This window comes from Priapulus caudatus, unplaced genomic scaffold, assembly GCF_000485595.1.
Source record: "Priapulus caudatus unplaced genomic scaffold, Priapulus_caudatus-5.0.1 Scaffold418, whole genome shotgun sequence".
Classification (NCBI taxonomy): domain Eukaryota; kingdom Metazoa; phylum Priapulida; class Priapulimorpha; order Priapulimorphida; family Priapulidae; genus Priapulus; species Priapulus caudatus.
In genome coordinates this window covers 356,978-369,450 of record NW_014577479.1, presented here as the reverse complement: position 1 = coordinate 369,450, position 12,473 = coordinate 356,978, and the positions used below count along the sequence as shown (strand labels likewise).

The following is a 12,473-nucleotide window of genomic DNA, read 5'->3' as shown; positions in this document are numbered from 1 at the left end:
TTTGTGATGACTATGCATTTAATATGGTTAGGGGGTATCTCAGCCTAGATGTTTACAATTAATTGTTATCAGAACACTTGTGTTTATAATTAGAAGAGCGCCCTGGCCTGTAGGGGGCAAAACTGCTACTTCACCCTCTCCCGTATTTCCCATTGTCTCCCATGTCCCTCGCTCAGCCTAATTCTTCTTCTACCGCGCCTCAGCTATCTTCCCTGCCGCTTTTCCTCAGTCTCTTACCTCACTCTCCCACAGCAAGCTATATCATGCATTTAGTCGGTACTACACGCCTGAAACGGTGCTCGCGCATGCGCAATATTTCCCGAGAAGAATCATATTTTGCAATGATTATGCATTTAAAATGAAGAGGAGTCATCCTAGCATGGATTTATATGATAACATTGTATCAGTAGACATCCCTTAATAAATAGGAAGAAGACATTGCATGTAAGGTGACCACTAGCCAGTACATAATCTTGCTACGTTAGTGTGTTGACGCATGCGCGATATCTTACCAGAAGAGTCATATTTTGTGATGAATATGCATTTAATATGGTGAGGGGTATCTCAGCATAAACTTTTGTAACTAATTGTTATCAGTACACCTTTGTTTATAATTAGGAGAGCGCCCTAACCTGTAGGGTGGAAAACGGCTACTTCACCCCTCCCGTATTTCCCATTGTCGCCCCTGTCCCTCGTTCAGCCTAATTCTTCTTCTACTGCCCCTCAGCTATCGTCCCTGCCGCTTTTCCTAAGTCTCTTACCCCTCTGTCCCACAGCAAGCTATATTAAGCAGTTTTCCTTAATCGGTCTTACACGCCTGAAACGGTGCTCGCGCATGCGTCATATCTCCCGAGATGAATAATATTTTGCAATGATTATGTATTATAATTAAAGAGGAGTCATCCTAGCGTGGATTTATATGATAACATTCTATCAGTAAACATCCCTTAATAAATAGGAAGAATACCTTGCATGTAAGGTGACCACTGCGTATACCAGCCAGTACATAATCTGGCAACGTTAGTGTGTTGGCGCATGCGCAATATCTTACCAGAGGAGCTATAATTTGTGATGAATATGCATTTACTATGGTTAGGGGGTATCTCAGCATAGAATTTGTAAATAATTGTTATCTGTACACCTGTGTTTATAATTAGGAGAGTGCCCTAGCCTGTAACTACATACTTTCTCCTCTCTCCATATTTTAATACTTCACCTCCTTTACCGACTCCTCTCGTGCGTTGACACTCTTCGCCGCTACTCATCTGCTCTAGCTCGCCTCACTCCTCGACCTTCTCCTTCTCCGACCCCCTTTTAACCACTATCGGTGTCCCGCTCATCTACCTATGTCATCGATCTCTACTCTGCTTTCCCCTCTGCTGACACGTGCTCTATCGTCTCATATTGCTCCTCTTCTCTTCTCCGTCAACTATCCAACCCTTTCCCGCCATTCTCGCCTTTCCCATCTACGTTGTCCCATCCACTCCGTATCCTTGCATACATTCTACGTCTTTACCCTCTACCTTTTCATTTCCTCTTCCGTCTCCCCTATCTCTAGCTCTGCTCCTAACTCTTCGACCTCTATATTCGCCTTGTCCCGACCACCCATCATGCATCCTTCTACTGGACTTCTCGCTTGTATCCACACAGCCTTCTCTCTCGACCCGCGCATGAACCTTTCTCACTATTATATCTTATCAATATCCTCCCCTTCTCTGCAGTTATGATATCTCTGATTGCCTTCAGGCACTTTCCGGTGCCTTTCCGACAGAAGATGTATATTAACTCATAAAATATCCGAGAGGCGGCGTTACTGGGCATAAACAGCATCTGCTCTCTGATATCAGTACTTAATCAGTACTTATTCCAGTGTTTTGGTATTTTGTGGTGCATTCTAATGATTTTTGAGTGATTTCCGGTGTTTTTCGATAAAATTTTGGAGGATTACGGTCATTATGTTCAGAACTTGAACAAACCGCTATTACAAATGCCGCAAATTGGTGCATTTTCGACATTTTAACGGAACCGACACAGTTCCGTGATAAGAACCGCCCTCTAGGCTCTAGCTGCCCGCTTGTTTTAATTGATTTAGTAGGTCTCCTATTTTGATTAGAATTTTGTGTGTGCATTGGCCGAGCAGTACTTAGTTTTATCGCTTGTTATTAATAACTTCCTAATATCTTTGTAAACCTCTCAAGACTCAATGTGAAACTGGAAGTGAAATCGTACATGCTGGTAGTGGTAGTGGTACTGATTACAGATTAGGCTAAGATAACATATCGCCAGTAATGCTTGCATAGAGATTCGTAGAATGTATATATAGTGAAATAGAATATATCTCTCAACGTGGCCACAAGATATCTTCTCGCTTCTTACGAGGCTAGTCGTAAAGCCTACCAGTACTGTACTAGGAGAGATTCTAATTCCTGATATCCTGGTATCCCTCTAACATATTTAGTACATGCATGATTGTTTGTTGTGAAGAAGCACCCGGGCCTAACTAAGTGATTCAATCAATCTTTGGTGGTTTCATACTCTGGCTCATAGTCATAGCCCCTTGCAACTAGTCTGATTCCCTATTCTGATTCCCTCTCTGATTACTAATTATAATTAAGGTAGATTTCAAAGCCACATAGCTTTTTAGACAATATTACGTAATATGAAATAATATATATGTAGTAATACTAGTATATAACCAAATTTTTGCATATTTACAGAACTGGGCTGAAACTCGTTGTTTTAAGGACTTTGCAAGCCATGAAAGGTATTTGTACATTTATATACACACGAGAAAAAGAACGTGCAAAGTGTAACTGATAATTTTTATACGTATAATTAAATCTTGCATTTATGGATATTAAATGTCAGTTTTTTCCAATATGTTTCTCACAAAATGCAACTAGAAAACTAAACTTGTTTTCTAAGATATAGTTATAACTATTATGTGCCTGTAAACGTATTCTAACATTCTAACGCATTCTTTTAGAAATTGATCGGCACGCAAACTCGCACAACCTTCCGTCGCCGGCGTAACGCAAACCTCGACCGTGCATCGCCCCCCGTCGCCCGCGGCAACCCCCCCCCCCCGCAACAAGCATGGCGATGAGCAAGGGATTCCGCGTTCACTTCAAGAACGACCTTCAGAGTCCGTTCAGCATCCTGTTGGAGCGTCGTGGCCGCGAGGAGACCGTCCTCTTCGAGTCCGGCGCGATCGCGCTTCTGTCTCCTCAGGAGACGGACGCGGTGCGGCGGCAGTACGCGCCGCTAACGAGCGCCTACTGCTGCCTCGGCGTGCTCGAGCTGCGGCTCGACGACGCCACGACGATCTCGTACCTCACTCTCGTCACGGGATGCGTGTCCGCGGGCCGCGTCGGCGACTCCGAGTTCTTCCGCGTCACGGCGACCGCGTTCGTCTCGCTGCGTAACCGCGGCGACGACGAGGAGCGCATCGACGACGTGCGGCGCCACCTGGACTCCGGGTCGTTCTACTTCTCGTGGTCGGCGGCCAGCGGCGAGCCGGCGCGCGACCTCGGGCTGCGCGCGCAGCGCGTCGCCGCGGCGACCGAAACGGACGAGCGCTTCTTCTGGAACTGCGCGCTGCACGCGCCGCTCGCGCGATACGGAGTCGCCGCGGGAGACTGGCTCGCGAGGCTGATGTGCGGCGGCGTCGAGGTGCGGACGATCTACGTCGGGCACCGTCGCGCGAAGGCGTGCGTGATCTCGCGGCTGAGCTGCGAGCGCGCGGGAACGCGGTTCAACGTGCGCGGCGCCGACGACGACGGCCACGTCGCGAACTTCGTCGAGACCGAGCAGGCCGTGTTCGTCGACGACGCCGTCGCGTCGTACGTGCAGACGCGCGGCTCCGTCCCGCTCTTCTGGGAGCAGCCAGGAGTGCAGGTCGGATCGCACAGGATCCGCATGTCGCGCGGGCACGAGATGCACGCGCCCGCGTTCGACCGGCATCTGAGCGACACGCGCGATCTCTACGGCGACCAGGTCATCGTGAATCTGTTGGGGAGCAAGGAGGGAGAGCGCGTGCTGAGTCAGGCGTTTCAGTCGCACCATCGCGCGTCGCAGCACTGGGGCGCGATCCCGCACGTGGCGTACGACTACCACGCGATGATCAAGGGCGGAAACAAGGATAACCTCAAAGTAATGATTTCTGACGTATCTCTTTGTCGTATTTCTCGTATTTTTCGAGCTTTGCGATAATTTTTTGATTTTTTGATTTATATATTTTTATATATTTGACCTTTGCGATACTTAGTGGTGCTGTTTGCGTAACAGATCTCTTCAAAGTAGCATGTAACCAATGCCGCGGTTATTGATGAAGGAATTAGTAGCATGTTCGCTATTAGATGAGACAATATTTTGTTATATATTTCTGTCGATCGTGCAGTTATTTACTCATGGTAATTTTTATACTGGAGTAATCAGTAACTTGTTCGCTATTAGGCGAGACTATATTTTGGTGTATTTTTCGAGATCGTGCAGTTATTCATGAAATAATTTCTTTTTAAATATTTTTTCCCCGATTATATACGAAATAATTTAAAAAAATACATTTTCCTCGATTATTCATGAGACGATTCTCCTTTCAAGGTGCTTCGCGGGAAGCTACAGAAGCAGCTCGACTCGTTCGGATTCTTCCACGAGCAGGGAGACGACGTGCGACAGCAACAGTCCGGAGTGATCCGCACCAACTGCCTCGACTGTCTCGACCGAACCAACAACGTGCAGACGTACCTCGCGATGCTCGTGTTGCCACGGCAACTCGCCGCGCTCGGCCTCGCGACGCCGTCGATCGTCTCGCGCTGCGAGGACGTGTTCCGCGCGATGTGGGCCGAGAACGGAAACCACGTGAGCCGCATCTACGCCGGCACGGGCGCGCTCGACGGGAAAACGAAGCTGAAGGACGGCGCGCGCTCGGTGACGCGCACGATCCAGAACAACTTCCTCGACTCCGGCAAGCAGGAGGCGATCGACATCCTGCTGGTCGGCGTGGCGACGCGCGGCGCGGCGAGGGACCGCGCACGCGCCCTCCTCCCAGCGCGCCTCCTCCCGCGCGCTCCCCCCGCGCTGCTCCGCGACGCATGCGCGCGCCACCTGGAGTTCACGCGCCACGTCCCCGTGCGCATTACCATCGGCACGTGGAACGTCAACGGCGGCGGCACCGCGCGAAACATCGCCTTCCGCCACCACTCGCTCGCCGACTGGCTCCTCGACAACCACCTTCGACAACAATCGGCGTCCCTCGTCGACGTCGCCGCGGCAACCGCGGAGGACTGGAGTAAACCCGTCGACATCTTCGCGGTGGGCTTCGAGGAGATCGTCGACTTGAACGCTTCGAACATCATGAGCGCGAGCACGGAGAACCAGAAGTCGTGGCGCGACGAGATCCAGCGGACGATCTGCCGAGACCGCCGCTACGTCGTCGTCGCGTCCGAGCAGCTCGTCGGCGTCTGCCTCTTCGTGTTCGCGCGGCCCGAGCACGCGCCGCACGTGCGCGACGTCGCCGCGACGACCGCGAAGACCGGCTTGGGCGGCGCCACGGGTAATAAGGGCGCCGTCGCGATCCGGCTGCAGTTCCACGCGACGTCGATGGCGTTCGTGTGCGCTCACCTCGCCGCGGGGCAGTCGCAGGTCGCCGACCGCAACCGCGACTACGCGGAGATCGCGCGCGCGATCGCGTTCCCGCCCGCGCGCACGCTCGCCGGACACGACTACGTGTTCTGGTGCGGCGACTTCAATTACCGCATCGACATGCCGATCGACGACGTGAAAGACTGCGTGCGTCGCGGCGATTTTGCCGCGCTCACCGCCGCCGACCAACTCACGACGCAGCGCGACGCCGGGAACGCGTTCGCGGGGTACCGCGAGGGTGCGCTGTCGTTCGCGCCGACGTACAAGTACGATCTGTTCAGCGACGACTACGACACGAGCGATAAGCAGCGCGCGCCGGCGTGGACAGACCGCGTGCTGTGGCGGCGGCGTGTGCATCCCGGCGAGGACGCCGCGTTCGATGCCGACCGGCTCCTGCATTACGGACGCGCAGAGCTGAAGACGTCCGACCACCGGCCCGTCGTCGCGATGATCGAGGTCGAAGTTCAGCGCGTCGACGCGGCGCGGCGCGAGCGCGCGCTCCGCGACGCCGTCCGCGCGCTAGGACCGCCCGACGCCACCGTCGTCGTCTCCCTCGACGACGAAGATGCGGCGGAGGAGGATGCTGCGAGCGCGCTCGACGATGAGTTTGTCGACGGCGTCGTCGAGCGTCTGGGCGCCGTCGGCGATCTCGTCCTCGTGCGATTCGTCGGCGCGACGATGTGGGCGACGTTCGGCGAGGAGAGGCAGGCGCTGAGAGCGAGCGAGCTCGGATCGATCACGGTCGGCGGCCGCCGCGCCGCCGTCTCCCTCAAGACCCCCGACTGGGAGGAGAGAGTCGATCGAGAGCTGAAGATCGGGGTCAACGCCGGCGGCGGAGGGGTAGAGGACGCCACGGTCGACCGCGAGACGAACGAGACGCGCTTCGCATACGAGATGGGAGGCAGAGACGATGACGATGTCTCGGTCGGGTCGTCCGGCCGCGAGACGCCCGAGACGCTCGCGACGGAGAAACCGAGACGACCCCCGCCTCCGCGGCGACCCCCGCCGCCTCAGCGACCCGTGGCGCCCCCTGTCGCCGCCCCGCGCGCCCGCGCCCGCGCCGGCGTCGTCAACATCAGAACGCCTCCGCGACCCCCGGGGTCGGACGCGGCGGTGACGGTGAGGAGTCCGTTTTCGCCGGCGGCGGGGAAGGTTGCTCACTTGCCTCCGCCGCTGCTGCCGCTCGCCGGAATGTCGAAGCCGTCAAGCACGACCGACCTGCAGTCATGGCCGCCAGAGGGCGCCGTCGGTGGCACACGTCCCGGAATTCCGAGGAATTGGAGTTGGGACGCGGTCCTGGACACGGGTCAGCCGGACGAGGGCGGGTGTGCGCCTGGAAGTCCCGGAACTCCGCCCGAACTCTCATTCGACCTCGGCGATCCGGGAACCCCTCCTCCGCACCCGGACGATTTTGCGGAACTAGGTGATCCCGGAACCCCGCCCCTTCTTTCCGGGGATTTTAGCGAACTTGGAGATCCGGGAACCCCGCCTCCGCTTCCGGACGACTTTGCGCATCTCGGGGATCCCGGAACGCCGCCCCCGCTCCCCGGGGATTTCACGCAGCTCGGTGATCCGGGAACGCCGCCTCCGCTCCCGGAGAATTTTGCGGAATTCGGCGATCCCGGAACTCCGCCTCTTTCGCCTCCGGAACTTCCTGGAAACGAGCGGTTCTTCTTTCCTATCGACAGCGACAAAAGTGGCCAGCGCGTCATAGCGACCAGACCACCTCCCCCAATACCCACCAGGAGGGCGCCCCCGCCTCCTCCGAGATAGGTTTGATCGACGTCGACGACGAATGACGTTCGTATGATTACCCGAAATGTGAGGTGGCGCCATCTGTGGGTGCCGTTGTCGTAAACGTCGATTGTCGTACTGTTATGCATATTAGCAAGACTGGGATGACTCAGTGCTTCGTGTGCGAAGGTCATGGGATCGTAGAATTTTTGATGTCGTAACTCCTTATGGTGTTTCTGACAATGGGTCTGTTTTTCGGGACAATTTCATTTGTATGAATTAATTCCCGTAATTGCCGTTATGCAGCTAACAATTCGTAAGCTGACAATTCGAAATTGTGCCAGCTGCGTTTTTGTCGAATTTGCGAACAAAATGAGAAGTGACATATCATCATTGTCGCTACACTACTGGTGCAGTTTATATTGCCAAAAAGTTGTCATTAAAAGCTACGAAAGGTGTGTGAGCGAGCCAAGGATGAATTCAAACAGGAGATAGTCAGGTGGTGTGTGAAGATAGTCCGAGCTAATCATGTACGATTCATGAAATGTGCGTAGACACTGTCGTCTAAATACACTACATACGTATTTGCGTTCACGTGAGTGTATTTGCGTTCACGTGAGTGTATTTGCGTTCACGTGAGTGTATTTGCGTTCACGTGAGTGTATTTGCGTATTGAAACGCGTTTGCATTGCACGTATTACATGTGCCGCATGCAAATACATATTGTGTTTGACATAGGATAATTAATTTTAATCTGTACTATTGTTGCTGTTAGAAATATGATATGTATATACGAGCGAGCTATTGTAGAATAGATAATTTAAGAAGATGAATTTAGTCAAAATACCGACTAAAGGGTAATATATAAAAAGAGATGAAAGCACAGACTTAATTACATCCAATTACAGTCATTACACTTCATTAGTTATAGTGCCTTCATAAAAGTTAATAATGAGAGGTAGTGATGGTTATAAGATAAAACTAGTGTATGTGTTAAGAGTTGCTAATTAACGTAAAATATTCTATGTCATATCGTAGAACAATCGCGTTGCATGGAATGAAAGCAGTTGCATGTTGTAGAGAAACAGGAATAACTTCGTCTGTTATACGTTTAGTAAGTGTTGGAAATAATAACGTACGTGTGTGGTCATACAGCATATGGCACTAGATTGTGATTGAGAGAATCTGTTAGTTTTAGTTTATAATTCGTAACCACTGCTAATTAGATTGCTCAATTAATATGCATGAAAATATATAAATTTCCCTTATTCTGATAGGAGAAAGTTAGTGTAAGTTATAATTCTAAGAACTATAAATCGATGTTTAATCATTAGAAGAAGATCTGTGTGTGTGTGTGTGTGTGTGTGTGTGTGTGTGTGTGTGTGTACATGTTGCATGTTACATGCGCATTTGTAAATTATAATTATATGCATAATACTTATTAGTAATTAGCGATCAGTTGGAGAAGCAAGATAACAATCCATATTCTTCCTGTCTTACCTCTGCTGCAGGGCCGTACGCAGCAGGGGGACAGCAGGGGCAGTTGCCCCCTAGAGATTTTCAGAGTATGCCTTTTAATGGGACAAATACTGTGCACTTTTAGAAATAAAATAGAAATGTGACAAAAGGTTATCTTAAATCATCAAAGAAATATTACACTTTAAATAAAGAAATGTGAAATTGCGAAACGTTAGGGCACAGGGGGCATGGGGAGTACCTTTGCCCCCCCTACAGAAAATTTCCTGCGTACGGCCTTACTCTGCTGTTATCACAAAGTATGAGGATCTCATTTGAAAATAGGTGTAATATCATAATCGTGGTTCGCATGAAACTCTAGACTCGTATTCAATCAATTCTAGTCATCTATCAGTAATAGGATTAGATGTGGGGCCCGTGTTAAGTACGTGAAACAGAAATGCACCATCTGCAATCACAATATACCCCTCTGTTAATGTGACATTCCATGTTCCACCTGTGTTATGTGATATTCGAATTCGATGTTCCAACCCCTTGTTATCTGATACTCGATATTCCAGCCCCCTGGTTACATGGTATTTCTTAACGCAACCTGTTTTCGCTAGTGCCTGTGTTACATAGCAATCACAAACCATTCCAACGTGGGTTATGATGTTATCAGTATACCATTATAGAGTAAAATCTACGAGTGTATGGTAATTATCATGTACTATATCATATCATATATATGGCAAATGTGTGATATAGCAATGCCAACTGTGAGTATAGCATGAAAACTTCTGCGAATAGTGTTGGCTTAGTGTGTGAGAACATATACACACACACACACACACATATATAGCCAAAATAACGGTATTCTGTACTCTGGTTAGAGATGAAGTGAGGTGAAGATGAGTATAGCATGTAGGTTATATGATATCAGGAGTCTATCAATAGACTCCTAATATTGGTATTCCTGATATTGATTCTGATATTGATATATTGACTCCGGACGATATGAATATGATTAAGATAATATGGGGAGTTATGTAATATGAGGTATGTGATATCATAATCCCATATGGAATATATGGAAGTTCCTATACAGCTACTATGTTTCAAGTCCTATGCTACCAAACATAATGTAAAATTGCAAACATCGAGGTGTAATCCTATTCCAGTTCTGTAATTAGAATATTACACCTGAACTCGATAATATAAATAGTCTTGATTATTTGGTCTATTAAGTTTTGTTGATTTTAAGTGATTTTATTTACAGTTGGATTTCGTTTACGTTGTATTTTTTTGTTGCTAAGAATGTAAATAATTCTTGCATTGATACTGATAGCTGGTTTATAGACAAGTATTACTGTTCTCAACTAATAATGCATTCCATATTTTATTTGTTTTTATTTGTGTTATTGAAATGCAGTGATAATTGAAATTAACAACTTTAAAATATGGAATAATATAATAACTAATTATATAATTGTGCTAATATTAAGGTAATATTACTACTAATTAAGGTAATATTACTGCTAATATTTACTGATTTATTAGGTGATTGGTTCCAATCTACTCAGTCGCAACCCAAGGTGCTGCATACTCAAGACCGAATGGCCAAATTATTATTTAGTTGCTACCCAAGTGTCTCCAGTGATTGAAGTTTCTTGTAGTCAAACCGTGGGTAAATAGACCAATAATATATAGAATAATTATATAGACCATTAAAAATAATTTGCTGCCAATTAAGTTGAGCTACTGCAATGGGTAAAACGTTTGCAGGTATTCGACCTAGGTTTGTTAGGTTGTGGAATTCAGCCGTCGACATGGATTAAATCTAGTATCCTTTGCAGGTATCTATTGTGCTCTTTGTAATGCTGGTAATGTGGATGCGGTAGGTCGCACGTACGCTTATCACTGGTTGTTTGGCGCTTCCAACGTGGGGTTATGATCCATTACAGTGTAGTATGCTAATAACTCTTATCAGGTAGATTATTTAGAACGTTATAAAATGTGTTATGAAAGAGCAATAATGAATAAATGCTACTAATAGCAAACCTATTATGTTCACGTTTCACGTGTCATGACAATAGAGACTGATTATATGAGATATCGTGTAAGAATAAGATCAGCGATCTTCTATGAGATTGAGGAAATTCTCTTCAGCTTTCTGCGAACAATTTGGAAACAATATTAAATTTTGTCCATTTGAATTAAACGCGGGTGTGAAATAATTAAGCTAAAACTGGCTTGATTCAAACTGATTCTGTAATTTCGGGTACGCAAACTTAATTTTTCGAAATGCGAAATTTTATAGTAATAAAATGTAACATCGTGACGCCATCTCCCGCGGAAATAGTTTAACAGTTGCGTATAAATAAATTAACCGCTTCAGTACCTGTAATTTTAACGGGATATGGGCACACCATGAGACGGGCTTCTTTCTCACGTGATCTCATTATAACACCTGAACTATACAGTACGCTTAGAGATCTCCATCTTTCTTATTTTGTTTACATGCTTGTCTCGAACTTCTCAGCTGCGACTGCACACGTGATGAAAAGTAGTGTAAGTTTTAACATGGACTATTATGAATTTATGATATACATTATTACATACAGTATATATATCTATATACCATAACATACTGTCAGTGCAAGCATGCAGCTGTGTGTTGTTAATTACTGACTGCTTGCAGCGCAGGCCGTCTGTTCAGAGAGAACCGTCCGCAAGTTATGCAAAGCAATGCAAGTTACAAGTTAGACATAGTAGAATATAAATTACAATGTAGAGATACAGAGGGGAGATGGAGAGATATAGAGATACTATATAGATGCCACCGACGGTGAGGAGCTTGCGAGCTCATGTTGATGATCTTTTACTAATGTACCGTCTTTAAATTATCAAATAAATAGTGTATAAGATGGGGGATAGAGAGATGTAGAGATATATAAGAGGCGTAGATAGAGAGATATAGAGATATATATAAGAGAGGTAGATAGAGAGATATAGATATATATATAAGAGAGGTAGATAGAGAGATATAGTAAAAATGCTGTGATCAGAGATATCAAAGAGTACGCAGATGTCAGTCAGTTGTTACCTGGTGCATTCGATATTTACATGCTATATCTGAGAAGAGGAGTGTACTCGGAATCTCCCTTCGCGTTTCATAACGTGGTCTGATAACCAACATAGCATTTACAAAATGCTGGATTTCCCCCTGTAATATACACTAGAGTTATCACACTTAGATATACTACACGCAGCATATTTTAACTATATTCGCAAATCTTCTAAGAAACAACGAAATACAAGTAAAGAATATTCATTTCGTCACATACTGTGTAATCTTGTCACTTGTACACAAATGCGAACATTTTAATATATCAATTTTAAATGGAGCCTTTGTTTTACAGAGCTGTAAGTAGGACGAATCCACTACTGACACAAGGTGACACAACATTATGGTTGACAACAACAGAACAACGTGTGTGTCGCGTGGTATGCACGCATGGTGTGGAAGCATTCCAGTTATTCAAAAAAGATATCTGCGTTGACTATGCACATGTGAGCACAAACATAACAAGCTTATTCCCTATAAGTCTAAGGCGTAGTGCCCCTTCAGTCTATGGTTG

General features: G+C 47.3%; 1 protein-coding gene across 1 annotated transcript; it reads left to right on the top strand.

Moving 5' to 3' along the window:
• Positions 1 to 1,859: 1,859 nt before the first annotated feature.
• On the top strand, positions 1,860 to 7,416 carry LOC106810193 (synaptojanin-1-like). Its single transcript, XM_014813474.1, has 4 exons — positions 1,860 to 2,235; positions 2,718 to 2,764; positions 2,987 to 4,152; positions 4,603 to 7,416. The coding sequence occupies exons 3-4, from the start codon at positions 3,097 to 3,099 to the stop codon at positions 7,414 to 7,416; spliced, it is 3,870 nt and encodes a 1,289-aa protein (XP_014668960.1). The 5' UTR covers positions 1,860 to 2,235; positions 2,718 to 2,764; positions 2,987 to 3,096.
• Positions 7,417 to 12,473: the final 5,057 nt, after the last annotated feature.